General features: G+C 38.3%; 1 protein-coding gene across 2 annotated transcripts in view; it reads right to left on the minus strand.

The window, feature by feature from the left end:
* Positions 1 to 25,302, minus strand: part of Rorb (RAR related orphan receptor B) — a 181,279-nt gene that overhangs the window by 32,190 nt on the left and 123,787 nt on the right. For both annotated transcript variants that reach the window (XM_005324109.4, XM_005324108.4), the window contains exons 3-4: positions 20,720 to 20,861; positions 12,821 to 13,222 (exon numbers count right to left, since the gene is read on the minus strand). In XM_005324109.4, coding sequence (XP_005324166.1) covers positions 12,821 to 13,222; positions 20,720 to 20,861 — 544 coding nt within the window. The remainder of the gene's footprint in view (positions 1 to 12,820; positions 13,223 to 20,719; positions 20,862 to 25,302) is intronic.

The raw sequence follows: 25,302 nt of genomic DNA on the forward strand, positions 1-25,302 counted from the left end.
CCGAATCACATCATATCATGATGTAATAAGTGTCCTGAGGTATTGTGGGAGCCCAAAGAAGAGAGGGTCTGGCTCAGCTGGGGGAGGCAAAAAAATATAACCACAGAGGAGATGACGTGGGTCTTAAGGATGTACAGGAGTTTGTGACATGGAAGAGAGAGAGATGCAGCTCAGGGAGAGGGAACAATACTCTGAAGGCACAGGAAGAAAACTAGCTGTAGGCTGGGTAGTTTCAGAATTATCTTACATCTTTATAACCCTTACTTTTATATAACCAACCCCTCTTTCCCTGAGGAGACAAGTGAGGTTCAGAAAGAGGGGGTGACTCTGGACCAGTCTTTTCAGAGTTAGCAAATGATGCTTTGAAATTAGGTCTGTGTTTTCCAGCAAGAGGTCTAGTGTGTTTATAACATAGGGTACATGGAGCCTGGGGAGAAATGAGGAGAGGTTAGAAACTGTGATTGGAATACAAACTGCCAGGTAACCATGCCCTGGAATTTCAATGTCTAGGATTTAAATTTTATCTTTGTATTTTATCTGGTAGTCAACTGGGAGCTAGTGAAGTCATGACACTAACATAGTCATTTTTTAGAAGAATGATCTTGGCCATGGTGAAGAGAATGAGATGTCATAAGCAAATAAATGAAATTAACCAGGCTGTTGTGAAAATTTGGGTAAGATATGATGAGATACTCCACCAGGTGATAATGACAGAGATAGTGGAGATGGAGGGTTTGGATGCAAGACAATTATGAAGGAGAATGCACAGGACCAGTCGAGAGAGTGAGAAAACATTAAATAGAGTAGGCACTTGACCAATGTTGAATTAGCGTAAATAAGGCTGAAAATGTCTATCAATCTCCGCAAACATCCTTCCACCTTCTGCTTTATTTCAAAAAGAATTTGAGAAAGTTAAGATTGGCCCTAAAATCTTTGAAGTCAATACTAAATGTGCATTGCTAGTTCCTGTGCCCTTGTGGTAAAAAAATAAAACGGAGATCTCTTTGGGACATAAGATGTACACGAGGCCAGGAGGGTCAACGTGCTGTAGCTGCAGTTGCAGATCCCATCGACCCCTCTGCTCTCTCCCACTGTTGCAGTGCAGAGGTGAGCCACGTGCAAAACCCAACTTTGACTCTCTTGAGGCTCAGATCGATAAAGCATACAGTAAAGCCAGACTTGGTCTCATGGGAGCAGGGCCGGAGGGCTCATTCTGTCCTTTAGAAAGATGCTTGAACAACATCAGAGGAGACGGTTTGCTTGGACTGAGAGTCTGCAGTTGTGAAAAAGGGAGAAGGGCTTAAAAAAGAAGGGACAAAGGGAGAGACAATGAATACAGTATGCAGAGTTCCTGCTGGGAGCCAAAAGAATGTTCAAGAGTCCTTGCCTGGAAAAATAGAAAAGGTAATAGTAAACGCAGTCCTCTCCAGGGACCAACCACATGAGAAAGTCCAGACAAAGAGACTGAGGCAAAAGAGCAGAAGAGATGGAATCTACTGGGGCAACTGCACACCCTTCATCCGTTACCCTGACTTGGATTGCAGCTATTTCTCAGAGCTGAGTTTTTGTCGGATTTGTTCACTGCTTGGGCTGCAGACAATACGTGTTGAATAAGGAGCTGGCATGCTCTGGGCTGGCATAATGGGTCCGACAGGAATATGGGGGAGAAAATGAAATCATGGGAAATTCTCTCACCTCTCGAGGTGATGCATGTGGACTCTGTGGACTACACTCTGGCCCATCTGAGATCAGGGATGAGGCTGGTAATTTCTTAAGTGGACGTGGAAGGGAACCTGGAGTGAGAACCACTAAATCGCCTGAGTAAAGATTCTGTACACGTTTAGTTACATAAAGGTTTGTCCAGATCACTAAGAGGGCAAGAGCTGCTTTGATAGTTCATAAAGGATGAGGAAGGAGAAAAAGAATTTCATATGCTCAGTCCACTTCTTCATTTTCAGCCATGGGGAGGAACAATGTCAGTATTGATGTAGGAAAGGGAAAGCTGGGTGCCATCACAGGTAAACACCAAGTCTGTATTCCTTGTTTTCTATGTAGTAATTTCATGAAAAATAACTTGGTCTCATTCTCTCCCTCCCTCCCCTCCCCATTTCCCTTCTGTGAACCCAGATGGGTAAACATATAAAACTACCCCCCCCATAACTGTTTTGTCTGTCTTTTGGTTCTATCTTGTCTTGGGGGATAAGCCTTGTTGAAACCCAAGATTTACATTCATGTAATATAATCTGGAACTTCATATATCAACTAACTTTTGGGGTTGAAAAATGACAATGTGAGATTCAAATGAAATGAAATAACTGAGAATAGCTTTAAACTAATTGACCTAAGTACTTCTCTATCATTTTGATGAAAAAAAAAAAGTAAGACCATGTTGTGAAAATTGTCACATTTCCTTAAAATTCTTAAGGGTAATCTTAATTCCACTTATGATGTGGGCAATAAGAAGAGAGAAATTAAATTTTTGAAGAGAGAAATAGAATAAAATTGGTGGTAATTCTCAATGGTGTGTGCAATAATTACAGAACCCTGGGGCTGGAGATAACCTCCTTCCTCCACTTCCAGATTGACTCTATGTAAATAATCCTAGAAGGAAGTCTCTCTTTAAGGCATTTACAGCATGGTTGATATATATACGTGGCAGAGTTGACATAGCTCAGTGGAATTTTAAAGGTCAATCATATCAGACGATGTAAAAAGATGTAAGAAAAATATTTTGAAGTACTGTTGAAAGAACGGCACAGAAAACAGTTTTTCTTGCATATTGATCCAATAATAAACCAAAGTTGGGAAACAAGTTATCTAATTACTTAAATGGGATGTAGAAAGCAGGCTACCTCTGCTTATTTCAGTGAGAAAGGAGTAAACTGACAAGCAAGGTGACAATTTCTTGTTTATAACTGTGATGCTATAAAATGAGGACCAGCTTGCAGCTACTAAAATAGCAAGTGACCTTCTGCAGCTCTGATTTCAACCACTCAGCGGGTTTTTTTTTTTTCCACCAAAGGGGCTTATTTTAGCTCTCACTAGACATTTTAGCAAATGGCGCGCTCTCCAAAGGCTACAGTGTCCCAGACACGGGTGGTTTCATTAGAATCCCACATCCTGCGAGTGGGGAAAGTTAAGTATATCTTTAAAACTGCTGCTTTCAGTGTTATTACCAAGAGCACCCGCGGCCCAACTGCACCAAGGCGAGAAAGCTGAGATTCAAAGCTATACATAGTGCGAGGGGTGTTGCATCTGAACTTCCTAATTCTCACCTCACCTTGTTCCTCCCCGCCCCCCCCAAGCAAAGATGGATGGTTTCTTCTTGGTGAACTATGCCCTCTATTCATTTTTCTCCACGAGGGATTTTTTTTTTTAAAAGCTTGGAAATATTCTTCCTAAAATACTATATCTCAGCCTCAATCCAAATGGTTAATGAATTTTTAATTTGTCACTTGCCTTAAGGATCTACAGAACCACTGAATTCTCTGTTTAGTTTTTACTACTAGTGTGAATGTAGAATTCTGAGGGGATTCACATTGAATTAATGCCAGGATATCTCTACAGACTTGCTCAAGGCATGTTTTAAGTGCCTGCGTTAGGTTTTCCTAATATCAAGATTCCTCAGAATCCACCCTCTGAGGCGGTAACTGTAATATATTAAGACAATTGGCTAAAAGGAAAACATTAACCAACTGCACATTTTGCTTGGACACCAGTTTTGTAAGTTTTCTGTCATTAAGTGGGACAAATCTAGTAGGTGTATGTGTATTTTAGATGACAATGTCAGAGAAGACAATGTCATTTAAAGACCTCTCTGATTTTTGTAGACCTCTGGAGATCTTTAGTTTTTGCATAAATAGAATTGTGTTTTCACAATAAAACCATCAATAACATTTAAACTTAACACAGGATATATAACCAGCTATTAAACTCCAAAGAAAATAGTAGATTTAATATTTATGTTTTTCAAATTCTTTCCAGTATGAATTGGGTGGAGGCATCAGTAACTGGTTCCTTACTTGTTGACTCAGAACATGGTCCACCCACCCATTTTCTTTCATTTTGGAAGTGGGGATTGAACCCAGGGGTGTTTTATCACTGAGCTACATCTGCAGACCTCTTCATTTTTATTTTGAGACAGGAGCTCACTAAGTTGCTGAGGCTAGCCTCAAACTTGAAATTCTCTTGCCTCAGTTCCTGAGTTCTTGGGATTATAGGTATGCACCACTGCGCCTGGCTGGTTCAAACACTCATTACTCTCTTTCTCTAAAAAATCAGAATAGCTTTCAGTTTCCTTTTTATGAAATTTCTGTTGTCAACTCATTTCAGAGAATGACATGATTGAAATCTTCTTAAGCATTTTTCAGAAAAAAAATTCATCAAGATATAAGAATATTTTTAACTTAAAAATGCTGAAATGTGATAATACACAATTGAATTAAATATGTATTAGAGGAAAATAATTTAAATAATCAGATTAATGCAAGTAATAATAATAGATTAAAATAATAATTAATGCAAGTAATAATAATAATAGGTTAAAATGTTCTCAAATTCAGGAAGCTTGTGTAAGATAATATTTTTATTGCAGGAAAAAAAAAAGCAGGAAATAAGCAGAAAGAAGAATTGAAGAAGAAGAACTGAAAGAATCTGATTAAGCCCAGTATATCCAAAAGGATAAAAAAAAAATCACAAACAGCAAAAACAAATTAACTAAGAGGATGCCTTCTTTATTATTGAATAACAGAAAGCTGTTTTGGATCACAAATGTTTTGTTGCAATAGTGCATGTCTAATTTTTGGGAAATTAGAGTTTCCTTTTTTGAAACTAGTTGACAAAATTGGGAAAGAATCTATTATGAAAACACTACATTTCAAAGTTAACTTTCTTAGTAAAAGACCGCCTTTGCAGAACAATCAGGGAAGATTAATGCATTTAAGTTCTGAGGGAGCTTTTTGGTAAGATGGAGGAAATAACACAAGGCCCCTTTCAGACATTTAGTTTGTGCCTTTGGGACAGTCACTTAACCTTTAAAATCTTGGTTTCTTTGGGTTTGATTCTCCCTCCACAGAAGGATTTTGGCAGCAGCGATGTTTTCTAAGCAAGAGCGTCTGAGCTGCTACATGGGAATTTTGTTTTGTTTGGACTCATATGGGAGAAGACTTACAGGGTTACAGAGGGTGAACGCACAGCTTAGTTTAAAAGTACTTGAAGAGTCTTAGAACAAACAAAAATGATACAATCTAGAGCCCATTAAAAAATGTTGCTTACTCTCCTTTTAAAACGGCACCTCCACATACTGCCCAAAGGACGAGTGGGTCACACACAGATGATGAAACCTAATTATAAAAGTTGCTCAGGGCCATCATTAGGATTGATTTTTACTATGTGAATTTTGTTGACATAGGGATTGATTGTTAATTTAAACAGAAGCAATCTCTCCCCCATCTCACAACCCTTTCAGAAGTATAGTCAATGTATCTCTGACCTTTAGGAAGAAATAATTTAGGAGTAATCTTTGGAGACCATTTTTTATATTTCCAACACATAACCTAAAACTTGAGTGATTAAATAATGCATTTAATTAACTAATGTTTTAAAAGAAGCATTTTCTAAATAGTCCAAACCAAATCACTCCAGAAAAAACCTGTATGAAAAACAAATAGCAGTTCCCCAGTAAGCCTCATAAATATGGCTCAAATAGTAAATTTATTCTCTTTAGTATTGAGGTATTATTGTTAAAAGAAAGCTTACATCTAGAAATAAATCAAATAAAAGAAAAGAAAAAAGACCTTTCATTGGGGAACTTTTCCAACAGGTTCTTCAATTTGCAAACGTCACAGGCTTTCTCTCCTAACCTGCACAGGCTTTATTTCTTCAAGCTCTCCTATGCAGTCTTTCTCTCTACCATGTGAATGAGGCCAGAGTGCATTGACTTCTATTAACCCACTGATCAGTTGGCTTCACTGTGTTCCATGGTCCATCTGGTATTTTAACCCTAACCAGCTCTTCTAAAATCGGGTGCTTGAAAATGTAGCCAAAACAGTACATACCCACCCCAACCAGTGGCAAAGCAATTCAGAGCTCCTAACCAATGTTAAAGCTTGCAATGCCTTAAAAACAGAGGCTTGCTTCAGTATAACATTTTGAAATGCAATTCCACGGAGGGGAAACTGTCAATAGGGGCTGTTTTGAAGGCCACTTATAAGTACCAACATTCCCTCCATTTGCAAACCACAGGCAGCACCTCCTGAAAGTGCCTTTCCTTTTCCTTATTGCAGAGTATTTCGTATCTACTATGGCTTTTGAAATTGAGGGTATAAAATGGAATTGGTTTTCTAATAGCTTCTCAATAACTTTTTTTTTTTTGGACCGTTAGATTTTAGAATCTTCTTATGAAGTTCTGAATCCGGAGTCAAAAATTAATCCCAAACTAGTAACTCCAGGGAAAGTGCCCCGAGGAAGACCAATTTTGCACAATTTCAACCCAAAATAGAAAAGGTGTTTCAGAAGATTTACCTAATCTAGTAAATGCTAGCACATTAGGAAAGCTGCATTAGCAGAGATACGAGCACCTAGTGACTAGCACGGACTTACATACTGTAAATAGAGATGTATGCTTATAAGAACTTGAATTGAGCATATATGTGTATACTGCATGGGGTGTCAATGATCTTTGTATTTATTTATAGCCTTGCTGGTCACAGCATGATTTGTATATGTTATACCACTTACTCCAGTCATGGGAAGTCAATGCACTGAGCATGCCAGGAGACCCACTGTGAGCATGTTACTGGGTGATTTTAGATCACCTTTGGGAAGCTTATTAAAATATAGATTTGGATGTGAATGACCCCCAAGAAGAAATGCAGAGCCTTTGTCATGGGTCCCCTCTAGAGTGAATCATGGCTATGCACTAGTAAGTGTCATAGTTGTAATCATGGTAGAGATCAAAGGGGTTGCGGCAAACTGGGTTGATCAAGCCAGCCCACGCACTCAAGGAGTTTCTCTTAGAGATAGAAAACAGGATTCTGGAACAAAGCAGCCTTTGGGAGATGTTCTGTGGGTGATAAAGAACACGGTGGTGTTAAAATTTCACCTGGTTACCACCCTGTCCTTAAGCTGCTCCTGGTTGTTCTTGATTTTCATTTTAATGTCATCTTTCCCCTTTTATTTTGCCTAGGAGGGTAGATAGAAAGAAGAGATTTGGTAGTCGTTAGTAACTCAGGGATTGGCAGGGTCATTTCACCCATAGAAAAAGCCCTGAGTGTTTTCTGACTCCTTGGAAGAGAGGCTTGCTATATATGCCATGGGCAAGTTACTCAGCATCATTCCGAATTGCTTAGTAGCCTACAAGTCCCCTCCTTTCTACTACCACTGTAGGCTTCTTATAAAGTGACCATAACAAGGGGGGATATCTGTTTATATGACCAAGGATCTTTGGGAGATGAGAAAACTGTAATGCTTCAAAATCAGTTAGTGCAACTGTTTTAGTTTTCAGATGATGAGACCAAGCCTGAAAAGGCTGAACTAATTTTGAGTAAGCTTATGCAGGTAGCTTGTGGAACTTGGGCTCCCATTTTCAGTGTGCTCTGCCTAACCTGCCTGCAAAGGGTGTGGAAGGGTTGGGGTGGGGTGGGGGCTTGGAGAACATTGGAAGGTCATAAGGTATTCTCCCTCAAGGCATGAAAGAAAAAAACGGATGCTGAATTTTCCTTTCCTTACACTATTTTGAATGATTCTTTTCTCACTAGTTTAGTCTCCTCCTACTTGTTTCAATGCCTACTTGTTCCAGGTGCAATGCAAGGACATATAAAATAGATAGCAAAAGTCAACTTCTCTCTACCATTTATGCATGGATAGTTAACTATGTATACTTTTTAAGCAGCTGTAAAATATTTACTTGTAAAAACGCATATCATTAAAAGTGTTCCTTTAAGACTATAGCAGTTGCTTGGGGTTCTTAATAAGCAGCAATCACAACATCTACTTCTATAGAAGTGTGCCAAATAAACACTACTGGTAATATCTTATGTGTTTTTCTGTGGCCTTGACAGAATGAAATAATATATTTCAGGGACTACATCACTTTTTGGCCTTTTTGTAATCTCCTCTGTTAATCCTTCGCTTTCACAATACGTGCATTTAAAATGAGGTTTTTATTTTTATTTTTGATACTTAAAATTTCAAACTCCATGAATAGAACACAAAGGCACATGAAAATAAATCTGGGTTTAAGATTGTATAGGAGGAGACCAATGAATTTACTTTCCATTGTCTTTATCTGGAGAGAAAATTATTCGGCAGAACACCAAACTCAGGTGATATGTGTAAAAGGCAATTTATCTCCTAGCATTACAGGGAATTTGATGGATATTTTGTCTTCTTTAAAGGATGTTTTTGGTGGTTCGAATAGTCTTGCTATCTGGTATCTCTAGATACATTGTCAATCACATCTCAGCTTAAATGAGCTTTCATTAAGAGTATTAGACCTGCAGAATCCCACAAACCATCTCAAGAGCTTTAATGGAGGAAAGCAAACAAGAAAAGAGGTTCCACTTCCTTTGCCTGCTTGTTTGCTGAGTCTTCTTTAACTAACTTCCTCTATCACCAAGCACTGCAAACTCCTTTTATTCTCAAAACATACAACACATGCATGGGAGAGCTTGAAGAACATTTCCAGCTGAGCCCGATTAACACTGCTGACTAAATATTAATTGACAGCTGATGTCTGTCCTCTTATTTCACGGTGTCTTTCTCCTTTGAGATTTTGAAACACCCAGGTGTCTAATTTCTAATTTTCTAATTTCATTTCTTTTCTCATACCTACGTTTTGCTTTCTATTCTCAACATTTCAGGAATGAAACTTTCCTCATGAGAGAGGTGGCTCAGAGTAACGGATTCCCACCACCTCCCGAAGGAACCAACTCTCATCTCCAAAAGGATGCAATCCCAGGATGCCCAGGACTGCCCAGGATTCCCCAGGACTCATGACCTATGATGCTCTGAATTGTAATTACTTATTTTCCTGTGCATTTCTCAGATGGTGAGGGCAGAAACCATGTGCTGCTTGTGTTGAGTGTGTGGAACATTTCAAAAATAAGTTTTTGAAAGAATGCCTGGCAGTCTAGGGTAGTGGAATGGTTTCAGTTAGAATGAACTTTAGCACACAGCTAATTCTGTGCCCAAGGACAGTCTCTCATTATTTGTGACCCTTAATTTCTTCATCTGGACAATGAGATAGTTTCTTCACTGCTGACCTGACATGTTGATGTAAAGCTCAAGATGACTAAAGGATACAAAAGTCTTTTCTTTATTTCCTTTTATATATGCAGTGTTATTGCTGGGGTCAGTAACCTAGGAAGTTTGAATTCCTTCGGTGCCCTTGGAGTAAAAGAAGTTGTTTTCTTGGTAGATATTCCTGACTCTGATAACATTCATGTAACTGACGTCTTGGGATTTGAATGTAGTTGCTTATGTAATTGTGTTATGGTTTATTAACATGTACTTTTATTAAAATTTCAAAACTCTAATACCTTATTCTGCATACACTTATCTAAACACTGTTTTTTTTAAAGATCTGTTTTATAGATGACTCAATTTTAAAATAATGACCTAGTTGTACAGATTTCATCATTCTTTCCAAAACCAGAAGAAGTAGATCAGGACTTCTAGTTACCAAGAACGATGTTAAACAATTCTTTGGTGTGATACAACCTCACATTCACCCAGTCAGAGTGTGGCTAAAAATCAGATTTCCTGTTTTCTCTGCACAGGGTTCTTTCTATGACAGCTTGCTACTAATCAGCATGGCTTAGATATTTACTAATCAAATTGAGTCAAAATGTCAGCAGGCAGACTCAGTAAGCTCCAGTTCCTTCCACCTCGAAGGACTTCAGGTACACAACAAATATTAAGCATGTTTTGCTGTGGGAATGCCAATTAGCTTGTGATCGGTTTCCTTTTTATGATGAGAGGAAATATACTACACAATGGTTAAAAGAATGGGTTTGGATATTACTAGACATGTGTTCTTTGTTTTTACCAAGTTATATAACTCCTGAGCCCAATTTTACATCTGTAAAATGAGTAGACTAATGAGTAGACTAATGAGTAGGCCTACTAAGATTGACATAAGAATTAAATATAGAACTTTGCTTAGCAGAATTGGTGCTCAGTAAAAAATCATTATATTTCCTGATATAACCAGTGATCTTAGTAATTATAATATCAATTATTTTATTACAGGTATAACAGATGCTGTCCTAAAGAGTCATGAATATTAGCTCATTTAAATTCCCCTTCCCAAGGACTACTACTGGCCCAGGTTTACAGGAAGATCAAGCAAATTGCCCAAGGGAAGAGGCATAACCAGGTTTTGAACTCTGGCAGTCTAACTCCAGAGCCAGAGTTCTTAATTACCACAATAAGCTAATGATGCCTCCCTGCATGATGGCACTATTATGGACTTAGTGAGTTAGTGAAATGAGTGGCAATATTTTGTTTAGGAAATATTGCATCACAGTTGCGGCTTGTCATAGGTACCTAGATTAAATAAATATGCATAGCATGGGTTTGTGTCCACTAGGTGGCATTGCTGTTTTAATAACATGTGAACCAAGTCAATATTTAGACTTAGGACCTGTCTGCTAAATCTGGAAGCACTCGCAGGACAACCTAAATGCACCCCTTAAAGTCTGATGAAAGATGCCTCCAAAATTTAGAGCATATGCAGAGATCTGTAAAAACTAACGATATGTTGAAATAATCACGGGGAATATATTCTAGTTAATTCTGTGTGTCCATGTCTATGCAGAAAGATTGCCTAACAATTGTGAGTTTTTGTTTCTTTAGAATTTAAACATGTTCCAAGCCAATGATAGACTCAAGCACTTACATATTAAGTAATAGTATAAAAAGTGGTGACTTTGTTATTTTCTTTTTTTTATAAGCCCTTTTGGAACAGCATGTAAAAAAGAAAATAACAACAACAACAAAAATTGTTCATTTAAAAAGACTGACCCTTTCAGTTGACAATACAGATTGTGCACATTAAACCCCTAGTAAGCAGCAGGTTAATGGATGAACATGAGGACCCTGGCTTCAGACTGCCTGGGGTGGACACTGGCTACCCTGGCTACCCTGGCTGTATCACAGAGAATGACCCTGGGAACTCACAAGACAACTCTAAGCCTCTGTTTCCACAGTCAAGTGGGAACAACATTTTTTACTTATCTCTTCAGAAGTTTGTGAGAATTAAATATTTGAGAAGTGCCTGTGATGCAGTATAAGTTAAGGATAATGAGAAAATCGAGAAACTTTGCTATTGCAGTTGATGTTTGGCTTCCTGCCTCGGTTGTGCTCTGTCAACAGCTGTACTCACTGTCATGCTCTGAGCTGCTGAAAGGGAGAAACAACATTTCAGGTTTATAACTTGTGTCACATGGCTCCTTCTTCAACCAGATGGTACAGCTAGCCAAGAATATGACCATGGATCTCACTATGCATTCACAACAACTTAATTTAAAGCTCTTGTGGGTTTTATGCACCCATTTGAAGGTGACTGAGCACATGGCATATAAGTAATAATAATAATGAATAAATAATGGCATATAAATAATAAAATTCTAAGAGCTTTCAAGCACTTGCCAAGTGTTGTAATTCTTGCAACGTCCCCAGAAGCTATGAACTAATGCTTTTTTCCCTTTTAGAGATGGGTGAACTGGGATTGAAGTGCTTGTTCTAGTTTAAGTCATAAGCTACAGAGACAGGATTTGAACTCAGGGAGCCTGGTTGGTAGACCCTCTGCTCTGCCACCTCTTAGGTGGGAAGGGAGGAGACTCAAAATTCTGGAGCCCTATGTTGCTTCTCCTAGTTCAGTAAATGACAACCTTGGAGCCTCGAATGGCCACTGTTGGTTTCACTCTCCTAAGCTGCTAGGAAAGTGTGACTCTGGTACCCAGGAGGGCCATGTGTTAATTCCATGTCAATATTTTTATGGCAGCTAGTTAACGAGATTAACCAGTTAAACAATCAATGGACTCTTGAGCTTAACAGGGTGAAGCAGAGTGGCAACAGGTCGGAAGTGAGCTTGCCTCCAACGGAAGGACGGGGCCTCTGGAGGATCACTCCCTGGGAACTGAAAGGCACAGTTGCCCCCAATGGATCAGGTTGCTGATGCGATGGGGCCCGCCTGTGATGAGCTCATTTGTCACTCATGTTCTGTAACATTCCAGACCACACTCTTCCTGGCTGTCATTAAGAATCCCATGTGGAATTCATGAATTCAGATTTATGATAATCTTAGCAGTCTTTTTGTCTACCCCCAGTCATTACAAAGAGGGAAAATGAAGGACCGATTGCTCAAGGTTGTCCCCAACTATCTTAAGAGGGAGAGAGGACCCCTGTTCATTTGGTCATTCCACATTGCCTCTACATCCCTTAGGGCCTATATGGCTTTGGAGAGCATTGCTTTGGATCCATGCTAAAACTTCTCTGTTTATACTAATAACCTTTTTTTTTTTTCATCACTGAGAACCCGGTTTCAAACAGATAGCATCTGTTCTTTCTTTATAGATAGCATCTTTCTATTTATGATTTTTTTCTTTTTTCCTTTGCTCAAAATACACTTTTATGAGGGCAAGGGAACAATGACAATTTATTAGAATGTATTTCAAGGACACTTTACTTTCTCCGTAGAAGCCACGTGGGCAAATCATTCAGTTTACATCTAAGAAAATGACCCTATTTAGATAGGACCAAGGTGACTTCAAAGCAGAACTTCCAAAAGTGAAACTTGGAGGAGACTCCTACTCACCGATTTCTGTCATCGTTATCCCTGGTGCTAACTGCCCGTTGTTGAAAGAGCTATAGGTAAACAAGTTGGGTACGGAGGTGAGGTCATAGATAGGTTCTTGCTTTATCTGTTTGATTCCAGTCATGTCAAGTCCTGATTGATCGGGGGATGGCTGACCGGAGTCTACGCTGTAGTAACCTTCAGACTTGGGCAGGTCGATGACATGCCCGTTGGCGTAAGTGCCGCTGGTCTCATTGCTCAGGTTGCTCAGGCTGTTGCTGATGCTGCTGCTATACACCCTGGCAAGGGCTTCCGCCTCCCCGCTCTGCTGCTGCCGCTGCTCCTGTAGCCGCTGCTGGTGCTTCTGCACCTCAGCATACAGGCTGTCCCTCTGCTTCTTGGACATCCTCCCGAACTTCACAGCTGGGTTGGAGAGAAAAGCACAAAACAGCACTTGTGGTTATCACTCTTAACGACTTCAAGTCTAAGAATCATGATGGTTGTCCTTTCAACGTCAGATAAGACAAATTCCTAGCACCATAACCTAAGCATCCATTCATTTACACTTTATGATTGGTGAAAGGTCCTGTTTGGGGCAGGCCTATACTGGTTTAGGTCACAAAGAGAACTAAATCTGAATGTGTTAGTCAGCTTTCCAGCACTGTGACAAATACCTAAGATACTCAACTTATAAAGAGAAAAGGTTTGGTTTGGCTTATGATTTGGAAGATTCGGGCCATAGTTATGTAAGCCCATTGTTTTGGGGCCTGTGGTGAGGCAGCACGTTATGGGGGGATAGTGTGTAGCAGAGCAAGCCATTCTCCTCATGGCAGGAAAGCAAAAGGGAAGCAGAGGGAGAGGCCTGTGACCCATTATTCCTTTTGGGAGCACACCTCCAATCACCTAAGACCTCCTCCTCTGAAGGTTTCTACTCCCTCCCCATAGCACTAAGCTGGGGATCAAGCCTTTATCACGTGGGCCTTTGGGGATCAATAAGGATCCAAACTACAGCACTGAGATTGGGAGAAATGAAACAAATTTATACGTTTTTGTTGCCATGAAGTTGGAAGGTACATTTGCTTCTTTTTCACCTACATAAAAACCAAAACAAAACAAACAAGAGACTCCTCAATACCCCTACCCCCCAAATACCAAATTATACCTGCTATTAAAATGTCTACAAGACTCATTATTAACTTCCTTCCTTAAGCATTAGGATTACTGGGTTGTTAGAAAGGACCCTATTATGTTACTATTGGATCTATTGTGTAATTAGTGTGTTGGATAAGACCAAGGATGTGGGGCAGGGTGACAAACATATTTAAAGTAAACTACATCATTTATCTCCAGATGAATCTAGGGATCAAATGATAAAAATATTGGAAAACAGTAATTTTGTGCATCCAATGCCTAGCAAGCGAGTCAACAGTGACTACCTTTCCTCATTGCACCGGTCCCAACTTTTATTTTGCCTGTTTCTGCCAGAGAAATTCTCAGCCATTTTGAGGAAAAAGAAGAGGCTGTGGTCACCAGTAATATAAAGTGACTCCATTTCAATGTGTTTCTTAACTCATGGAGCTTGACATTTTTCCTCACTTTGACTTTTGTTGACTTCCTTTTTAGCATGTAAACATTCTGTTACCAGCATATTCGGGGCTCAGGACTACCCATTGTGATCATCAAGCACTTTTCAGCTCACATTAGTGGTGGGAAATATGACAAGTGCAGAGGCTCCCCTCTGATTTTCCATTTTCTTTTCTTTGGTGACAGTGTTCCTACTACTTGTTAGTGGTGGGAGTTCCAAGAATGTAGAAAGAAGGAAGTGGAGGGTTCAATTCCTGGATTCAGTCCTTAGAGTTGTTGCTCTTCCATGAATAACGAAAGGGTGAAATGTTTGAGAACTCTCTAAGAGCTCAAAGGGCCCACTCAGGAGGTTCCTGCTGTGAGAGAGATTCCATTCGCTTCCCCCAATATTCCACCAAAATTGATTTTCTCCTCCCACTGCAATGGCATAGAGCTACCAACTTTTATCTGAGCATGGACTGTTGAGAATGAACACCATACTTCCTAGCTCCCCTCCCTGAGAGGCATGGCTATGTGATTAAGTTCTAATTGACAGGAAGTAAACAGAGGCGGTCCATCTACTTCCAGGTCGAGGAGCGCATGTTTTCCTCCTCGCCTCCTGGACTGTGCATGTGAGGGCTGGGCCCAAAGTCTTCCTATTTCTTCTCAGTCTTACTAAATAGCCCTACATTCTGGCTTTTTGATGGTGCCTAAGTAGGAAAATGAAGTGGTAATTATCCAGTAATTTTTCTGAATGAAGACAAGCAAGATGATTAATCACCATCAATCTCTCCATCTCAGTGTTGCTTTTATAGGGTCTTGAATCATTTAGATCATTGTGTTTAACTTAGTTTGTAGAGATGCTGCCTTTATTAGATTCTGTTTCTCAGAGACACATTTATTTGCTTACTAATTGCAGTGATATTTCCAGTTTGTCTACGGACAGAATTCTACAATAACTTTTAGGGAAACCTTTCTCATATCTTTTTTTGTATAAGGAATAAATAAACAATAATAAATATTGATTGAAAAAGAAAATCATGTGACATGCTTGTTTATTTGCTGTTCTTCTGACCTTTTGCATTTATTTAAGTTCAGAACGGTTGTTTGTTGCAGTTAAAGAGGTGAATATAAGCACGGTTTCTATTCTTATGGATTACATTTTTTTTTTGTCCAGGGGAGATTTATTTACTGACTCATTTTAGTAGAATAGTTTTACATTTATTTATTTAAAATTTATAAGAATTAAAAATTGTCAATGAGAAACTCATCTAATATGGAAGTAGAAAGGTAGTCTCTTTAAAAATTAATTTTCTTTTAATCCTTGCTTTAGATTTCTATATGCTCTACATTTAGATGAAATGTATGGTGAATGGATTGCCTTAATATTGTCAGTTCTTCTCACCTATTCCCTTCCATGCCCTTCTCTGTGTCTATTTGCAGAGCCCTTTCATTCTGTGCAGGCCTGCTGCCCACCCCTTGACTCCTGGTCACTGACCTGCTCTAGGCTAATGGGAGATTGACAAATGTGAGACAGACAGAGGCTTGAAAAGGGCTTGTGTGAATGGGCCCTCAGGTTGGAAGGCCATGCCTGAGCTAACCTGCTGAAGAATGAGATACGTGAAGCTGAGGTGGCCTCCTCAGTCATCTCAGGCAAGGCCAGCTATGGTCAGCAGAGTTGCAGACCTGACCTGCAGCTGGCACAAGCAGAATTGTACTTTTAACCAGAGTCCTCATCATTAAAGTTAACAATGTCAAAAAAGTATGCTGTCAAGAGCTCTGCTCGGTTGAACATCTCAAAATGCAGCAGAGAAAGGCTCTTTTCTAAGAGAGAGCAACTTCTCAGGCCACCGAGCAACTAAAATATTTAGAAAGAAACAGCTTAAAGCTCCACTTCTTTTCAGGATTATCAGTCTTTATCCTAAATCACGGACTTCATTGATAACAACTGTAATACTATTCTAGAACAAATTTTCCATTCATTTCAGAAAAATGATAAGCCAGTGTTTCAGGTTTGTGTTCCTCCCTGCAATAAAATTGTTGACATATTTTGGGAAAAATTACAGTATATGCCCAAAAATAAACCTACTGATCTCTTCTGACCTATAAATTATCCCTAGTCACTATGTGTAAGTACACGTGGTGTATTCATCAATCTATTTTAACAAAGGTTATATTACTACAATATTTTCAAGTATTGACAGTCTTCTTATCACTACCCATTGATAGAAAGCACATGTTTTAAGAGTTTGCCCCCTCAGACTTGAATTATTCTGTTAATGACATTCACTTGAGCATAGAGGCATCCTCTTGTTAAACTGCTAACTCTTAAGGAAACTAGCACAATTATGTATGTGTTACAAGTAAATACTCAGTAATGATGGTATTTGCTTATGGTACCTGTTAATACTCCTTTGTACTTCACACTAGCAAGGAATAATTTTATTCATAAGTATCAGAAATCACTTCATTTTTGTTTGTATTACAGGATTCTAAATGGAATGGAAATTTTCAGAATAATGGAAAAATAAAGTCATTTATTCCTTGAAGATTTCTGCGTAATACTTCATGACATCAAGACATGTACATTTGGTTTCAAGAAAACTCACTTATACAACGAATATCTATGCCTTTCTATAGTCATTCTGAAAATGATTATATCTTACTATTGTTGGTTCAAGCATTTCTGTGTTTACGTATTGCTGCTTACCAAATAAATGGGTCTTAATTTAATTCTTTTCAATTTTACAGATTTGCCCCCCCCCCCCATTTTTAGTGCTCTAGTCTGATTCAATGCACCTAACTCTATTCAGTTTAAAATCTTCTCTTTTATTTCCTACTTTTTCTCCAGAAGAGCTTCTAGAGATGGAGGTTTCTCTTGTGTGGCAGCCATAAGTCACATGCAACTCTTGAGGACTCGAAATACAGCTAGTGTGACTGAAGAACTGAATGTCAAGTTTCATTTAATTTTAATTCATGGAAATTTAAATGATTCAAATGGAAACAGTACAGTTCTGGATAGAAGAAGCCTTATCTGTGAAGCCTGAACCTGTACAGGGCAGTTTCTATGTTTTCATAGAGACACGCCTTCTAAGAGGATACATTCTAGGTTTTTAAAAATAATAATGATTTTTTTTTAATCATGATTCTTTGCAAGGTGAGTATTGTGTGTTTTTTTTTTTTTTGAGGGCAGATAGTTTTCTAATGATATCAAACATTTTCCTGAGATTCCTTTGTGAAAGGTCACTAAAAGGAAGATGAACAAACATGGTAGAGAAGGTTCTGTGGGCATAGCCTGCTGTGCATTCCGCCCGACCCCTGCCCTGCCACCTGCCCACTTTCACCTCTTTATAGACACAGACACATGTGCATGTGTTTAAGTGGATTTGACTTTTCATTCTTTGTTTAAGGTAAATTTGAACAAAGTTGTTATTTCTGAGTTTGATGTCTACTCTCAAATGTGACTAATAAGGTAAATTTGAACAAAGTTGTTATTTCTGAGTTTGATGTCTACTCTCAAATGTGACTAGTATATGATGGGAATTCAGGAGAGACTGAACATCCAGTGAGTTAAACTGTTAGGCTAAGATATCAACTTATAGCCATGTACTTGCAGTGATTAGATAAGAAGGAGACATTCCCCGAGCCAGCATAAGTGACAGAGCAAACACATATACTGAAATGAAAATATCACTTAATCTCTGAGGAATGGTAGGGGGTTGTAGAAAGAAGTCAGCTGTGAGGACATTGTACCTTGACTTAGGTATTACTGCTAAGGTACTTTGAAAATATTTGCTTAGTCAGTAAATGGTAGGATAATCAATTAGTGGCAGTAGAAACTCCATCGCTCACTCTGACTAGACATAGCAAACCAACCATAACTTCGGGGCTTTTGAATTCCTTTTTGAAAAATTCAATTTTATTTTGAGACAGGGTTTTGCCCAGTTGCTAAGGCTGGCCTCCAACTTTCGATTCTTGTCCACAGTCTCCAGAGTAGCTAGAATCACAGGTGTGTGCCATTATGCGTGGCTTTCTTTGGAAATTCCTTAATGCTACATACTAGGCATTACTTATCAACAACAGAGAAAACCTAGCCAGCCTCCTGATATTGGTATTCTTTGTTTGTGTAAGGAACTTTTTAAAATTAAGGTTCTGACCAAGTTCCTCTATATGACATTGTAAGGAAGCTTTATTCATCCTTAGAATCTCTCTCTCTCTCTCTCTCTCTCTCTCTCATCTTCTTGAGCCTCTTCCTCTTTGCATTCCCAATCACCACTCCCACCTTGAATATTTATCTTTATGAGTGGTTTGACATAAGACATACTTAGGAGGCATTTTAAAGATGATCCTGTATGTCTGTGGGCAGAGGATTAAGTGGATCATGTCCTTACTCCCCAGTATCCTTAGACTCTATATTGCTTTTACTTGCCTAGAGGTATATGTGCTGCAGTGAAATTTTTCTCCTTGAGAAAAGACTGAGGCTCCATCCATTAAATGACCCTCACCCTGCCAGGAACTGTCTTTTATGACATGGGATTCAGTCAATCTCCTAGACTTTGAGCTGATTTACTGAGAGTGCTGACTCTTCCTGGAAAATATACCCATCTCTTGCTCATGATTCTGTTCTCCAGACTCACAAGACTCAAGCTTTTAGAAGACAGACTTCCTTGATTGTAGGAAGAAATACAACATATGAATACACCCAGTGGCTTATCTCTTTGCACAATTATTAATGGGTGTTTCAGAAGATATCAATTAATATCCTTCTTCCATATGGGAGAAATGAAGTACAAATTCATCAACTCAAATTCCCGTAGACTTTTCACTAAATAAATCCTGAATACCATTTAACCCCTCTCTATTCACTTAATTTGCCTTGATTTTATAGAAATACACAGTACTATAAATTTACCCCAGGAGTAAATTTATGTGCTTAGTGAGCCCAGAAAAATAAATAACAAAAAATTAGTTAATAGGAAAAATTTGAAAATTTAATTTCTGCAACATTAGAAGGAACTTAGAAATTAAAGGGCTAAAGATCAGATTCTTTTAATATATTTTTTGGATAAATTTGTGTTACAGGTATATTATTGTACAACACAAGTTTAGATTCATTGGCAATTAGAAAAAAGGTAAAAACAACAACAAAAACAAACCTAATAACTGATTAAACCTGAATGTACTAAGTGATAGTGAATACCAACTGACTATTTTTTTTAAAACTTGGACATTTCTTACTTTTTTAAATCCATCTGGTGAGAATTTGAACTTTACTAGAGAGAGAGTGTGACCAGAGGCACAGAATCTAGAGTGATTCACATCAAGAAAATAAGTGTCAGAAGTAATGGCTATGTCTCAAACTACAGGTAGTCTGAGAAGAAAGTGCTGTGAGTAGGTCATTTAGCAAACATTTACGTGCTTGATTTAATTTTAGTTTTTTTTTTCCAAGGCTGAGAATCAAACCCAGGGCCCTGCCCCTGCTAGGAAAGTGCTCTCCCACCAAGCCACATCCCAGCCCAAGGTGTTTGCTTTGAATCACTCCCTCAGGATACAGTGGACACAGGACAGGAATGGCCCCAGGGCTCAGGGACACTTATAATCTGCTACAGGAAAATCTCAGCAGGGAAAAAATGAATGTATGTGAGTGCTCAAAATATAAGAAAAACTAGGTGAAATTCTTGGTTCATCTTTTTTTTTATTTGTTCTCTTTCATTAACCTAAGAAATTCATTCCTAGGAGCCAGGCCACCCAGTTTGGTTGGAGTGCACACTTGCGTCATACTCCTCCGAGTGGGACGCCACCTACACAGCCCTTGTAAGACTTGGACTTCTGCTGTAGCCTCTGCAATCTTCATCATGGCTCAGAATAGTCCAGATGCTCATCTGGGTATCCAAGCTTCTAAACTTCCCAGAGAAGCATATTCTGCTCCTTAGAATCTGCCTGTATACCAAGAAACTTGTGTGCCAGGCAGACCTCCCCAGTGAACCAATGGCTTCTGTTTACCAGGGACTTTCTGGGTTTTAGTTCTGAAAGTCTCACATGCCAGGAGACCCCTCTTTACAAGTCAACCTGGATGGATGGTCACTTTCCACCTATGCTTACGTTGCTTTCACTTAACCTAGATAGCATAGGCTGATGGATGAGCTACAGTAAAACCTCCCCCTTCTTCTCATTTCTTGAGACAATACTATATTTTATATGTTCTTACTTTACTTCTTAATTCACTTCCAGAACTATGGTTTTCTTTTCTTCTTATTCCCAGTTTCCACATTTAAATCCTTCCAGTGGCTCACATAGCCTCTAAAGAAGCATTCCTTTGAAAACCCCAAAGTAAGAAATAGGAAGGTGTCACCATACCATCTCTCGACATTCCTAGGGCAAGACACTTCTGCAGTCGGCAGTGTTGGCAACGGTTTCTGTTGGTTCTGTCAATTAAACAGTTTCTCTGCCTTGGGCAGGAGTAAGAGGCATTGTTCTGCTGGCTCCTCCTGAAGAATCCCTAGAGGGAAAAAGAAAAGGGGAGGGAAGCAGGTTTAGAAAGAAGGGAAACATTAACTTATACACTTGCTACAGTTTCTACACTGAACATAACTGAGCATATTTTTAAAAAAAAATTATTTAGGTACTTCTCCTTGGATAGCTTACAGATGTTCTATGCAGAAAATAGGTGCTATCTGCAGAGAGAAGAAGGCATCATTCATTCCTTCATTCACGTAATGAATGTGTACCAAAGATATTTATGAACTGTGCTGTCCTCTGCAAAAGCAACAGAGTGTCTGTCCCCAAAGAGCACTGAGGACCAATTTACACCAGCAATATATGAGTATACCTTTCCCCCCACATCCTCACCAACACTTATTGTTGTTTGTATTCTTGATATCTGCCATACTGACTGGAGTGAGATGAAATCTTAGAGTAGTTTTGATTTGCATTTCTCTAGTTACTAGAGATATTGAACATTTTTTTATATATTTGTTGATTTATTGTATATCTTCTTCTGAGAAGTGTCTGTTCAGCTCTTGAGCCCATTTATTGATTAGGTTGTGTGTTTTTTTGTGTGTTAAGTTTTTTGAGTTTTTTTTATATATCCTGGAGATTAGTGTTCTATCGGACATGCATGTGGCAAAAATTTGCTCCCAAAATGTAGGCTCTCTCTTCACCTCATTGTTTTTTTTTTTTCTTTTGCTGAGAGGAAGCTTTTTAGTTTGAATCTATCCTATTTATTGTTTCTTGATTTGAAAGCAGTATGGAGATTTCTTAGAAAACTTGGGATGGGACCACTGTTTGACCCAGCTATCTACTCTTTGGTCTATACCTAAAGGACTTAAAATCAGCATATTATATAGTACAGATACACCTCAATGTTTCTAGCAGCACAATTCACAATAGCTAAACTGTGGAACCTATCTAGATGTCCTTCAATAGATGAATGGATAAAGAAATATATATATAATATATATATATATATATGTGTGTGTGTGTGTGTGTGTGTGTGTGTGTGTGTGTGTGTGTCTACACACACACATATACATACATACATACATACACAATGGAATATTACTTAGCATTAAAAGAGAATAAAATCATGGCATTTGCAAGTAATGGATGGAGTTGGAGAAGATCATGCTAAGTGAAAGAAGCCAATCCCCCCAAACCAAAGGCCAAATGTTTTCTCTGATAAGTGGATGCTCACCCATAATGGGGGGGGCAGAATTTGGAGAATGGAGGAACTTTGATTGGGCCCAGGGGAGAGAGAGAAGGGGAGGGGACAAGAGGGTAGGAAAGATGGTAGAATGAGACAAAATCATCATCCTAGGTACATGTATGACTGCACATGTGGTGTGACTCTATATTATGTACAATCAGAGAAATGAAAAGTTGTGCTCCATTTGTGTACAATAAATTGAAAAGCTTTCTACTGTCATGTATAACTGATTAGAATTAATAAAAATAAATTTTTTAAAAAAGAGCAATGAAGGAAAATAACAAAGAAGTGTGTTGTTGCTAAACCAAATATGATGATACTTGATGGGGACAAGGACTGAGCTTGTACTAAACTCAGTGGTGGTGAGAAACTTAGAGTGCTGATGGCAGCTTCATTACTGAGGAATGTGTGCTCAGTATGTGCTGCTGTTTTCCTAGTTTCTAAGATGCATTTGGCTTCATTGGGGAAAAAAATTAATGTGGTCAGAACATATGTGGAAAGTCGTTTTTTAAGCCAGTGATATATTGCCTATAATAAAACACATCTTGAGTAAAGGAAAATAAACAATAAGTAAAAACTGAACAAATGATTTCTGCTTAGCCTTAAGTTATAGCATATAAGGGTCTTCATAGAAGTATGCTTGGGTCCTTCTGGTACAAAATGAAATGTCATGGACCATATACTATCCCTCTAAATAAATCTGCAGCTGAGTTTATTATTATTTTTCAGTTCTTCTGCCTACCACTCTCCCTTAGTATCTTACAGAAAACCTTACTGAGAAATGCTGGAGAGGATGTGGAGCAAAAGGAACACTTTTACACTGTCGGTGGGACTATAAATTAGTACAACCGCTATGGAAATCATATGGAGGCTTCTCGAAAGACTAAGCATGGAATCTTATCACCCACCTATACCACTTCCTGGTATTTACCTTGAAGAATTAAAGGCATCTTACTGTAGTGATACATGCATACTTACATTTATAGCAGCACAATTCATAAAGTCAAAGTCATTTTGACAGAACAGCCAAACTATGGAACCATCCTAGGTATCCATTGTTGGAAGAATGGATAAAGAAAATGGATAAAGAAAAAAATCCATATACACAATGGAGTTTTATTCAGCCATAAAGAAAAAAAATGTCATTTGCAGAAAAATGGATAGAACTAGAGACCAATATGTTAAGTGAAATAAGTCAAACTCTGAAGGTTAAGGGTCCTGTTTTCTGTCTTATGTGGAAGCTAGAGAGGAAAAACGTAAACAAGGGTCAGGGTAGATTTCCTAAAAATCGTAGGAAGATCAGTAGAGGAAAGGGTCCAAAGAGTAGAGGTGGGGAAGGAGGGGAGAGGTGTTGGGGAGTGATATTGGCCAAATTATATTGTTATCTCTGTGCATTTATGAATATGTAACCACAAATCCCATCAGTATGTACAACTACAATGCACCATTAAAATGTGGAAAAAGTAAATAAAAATAAAAAAGGAAACCTTATGAAAGAAGACAATCATTTCTCCAGAGATATGAGATGTTGTTTATCCCTCTACTCCCCTACATAATCAGTTTCCCTTATCATTTTTGAATTGCCTACAGCAAAATAGCAAACGTGCAATTGCCACGAGCAAAAGGATGATCTAAAATAGATGTACCAAGAGAAATTTTAGGAAATGATAACAGCATCATGTTTTGGGGGGAGGAGTACTTAAAAAGCCCAGGAATGAAATCAGCTGAATGCCTATCTTGCTGAGAAGCTTGAAAAAGTTCCTCTGACTTCTGTCAAATACTTTCTGTGTTCCACAGGAGGAGAGGCAGGGCTGGAACTAGGTGAAGCTAGTGTGGCAGTCACCTTGGTTATGACAGTTATGGTTCACCAAAAACACTTGGTAGTTATTGAAATAGGATTTTAATTCAATGTATGAAAATTACCAGTAGTTTAAAGAAAGATAGGATTGATCTTATCAATTTTCCTTTTGCCTTGGATTCCAGTATGGCCCAGTTTGGCAATGTCAAGAAAACTTGGCCAAACTGCAGGAACCTCAGGAATGGACATGTGTCCAAGGATATCTTAGAGAAATAGTCTCAGTAGGTTGTGAGGTGTAAGCTCAAAGTCATTCAACAAAAACTAGTTTCATCTCCATATCTCCATGTGCATTATTTATCTACTGGACCAGTGACAGCAGAATGAAATTGTCCAGTTCGATTGAATTTACAGAACCCCTTAAAACAGAGATCATGATAAACCCCAGGGACTGAAAGGACGTACTTCATATACCATGAGCCTGTCAGACAGTATAACCTCAGCACATCAGACCTGATTAAAGATGACTTGAAATTTAGATTTTTAAGAAAGAATTTTCAGTTTTTAATCTTTGGGTAGTAGCGCTACTGAGCAAAAGAGTCCAAAGAAAAGATTTTCCTTAAGTTACAAGCGTTAATTTAAGGCCAATTTGATATTAATTATAAGGTATTTATTGCTTATCTGTTGCTTATTTTTGCAAATGAGGTTTATGACATGAGACAGAGATTCTGTTTCAAATTTTATTGAATGAATAGGAATTGAGTAAGTGTGTGAGCTGAAGTGATGTTATTTTTAAATAAGTTGTTTATGTTTACTCAAAAACAGCATCATAAAAATTCAGAGGTTAATTCTGAGTATGATGATATTGACATCTAATCCTAAATGAGATTTTTTTGAGTTTTCTATTTGGAGAAAAATGTAGTATATTTAAAAATGTGGATTTTTCCATGAAAAATTTTTCCATAAAAATAGTGTGGTGTTCAGTCATTTTTAACTAAAACATCAGAGTATACTTCATAGTAACTGCATAATTTCCTTGATTGTGGATTCTTCTTCTAAATAGAAAAGATGACAGAAGCTTAAACACTTGTTCCTGGCTGTTGACCTGTTGGATTATATTTGTCTAGTAATTAAAGCTTTTAGAAGTTACTATTTAAAATGTTTTTCTCCTTAACATAAATATATCTCCATATTTTGAAAATAGAAAATTTCCAAAAAAGGCTTATCCAATGAAACACTGAATATTTTCATTTTGACTTTGATCTAAAAAAATTTTTTTAGTGGATATTATGTAAACTAGACTGCAGCTCTTAAAATTGCAGAACAAGTCAACAGACTGGTAGAAATGCCTTCAGTGGAGAGGGTTCTTCTGTTTTCAAAATTACTAGTGTTTATGAAGAAAAGTTTGCCTTCCTGCCCAGAGAAAATAATAACTTAAGG

Source organism: Ictidomys tridecemlineatus, chromosome 4 (genome assembly GCF_052094955.1).
Source record: "Ictidomys tridecemlineatus isolate mIctTri1 chromosome 4, mIctTri1.hap1, whole genome shotgun sequence".
Taxonomy (NCBI): domain Eukaryota; kingdom Metazoa; phylum Chordata; class Mammalia; order Rodentia; family Sciuridae; genus Ictidomys; species Ictidomys tridecemlineatus.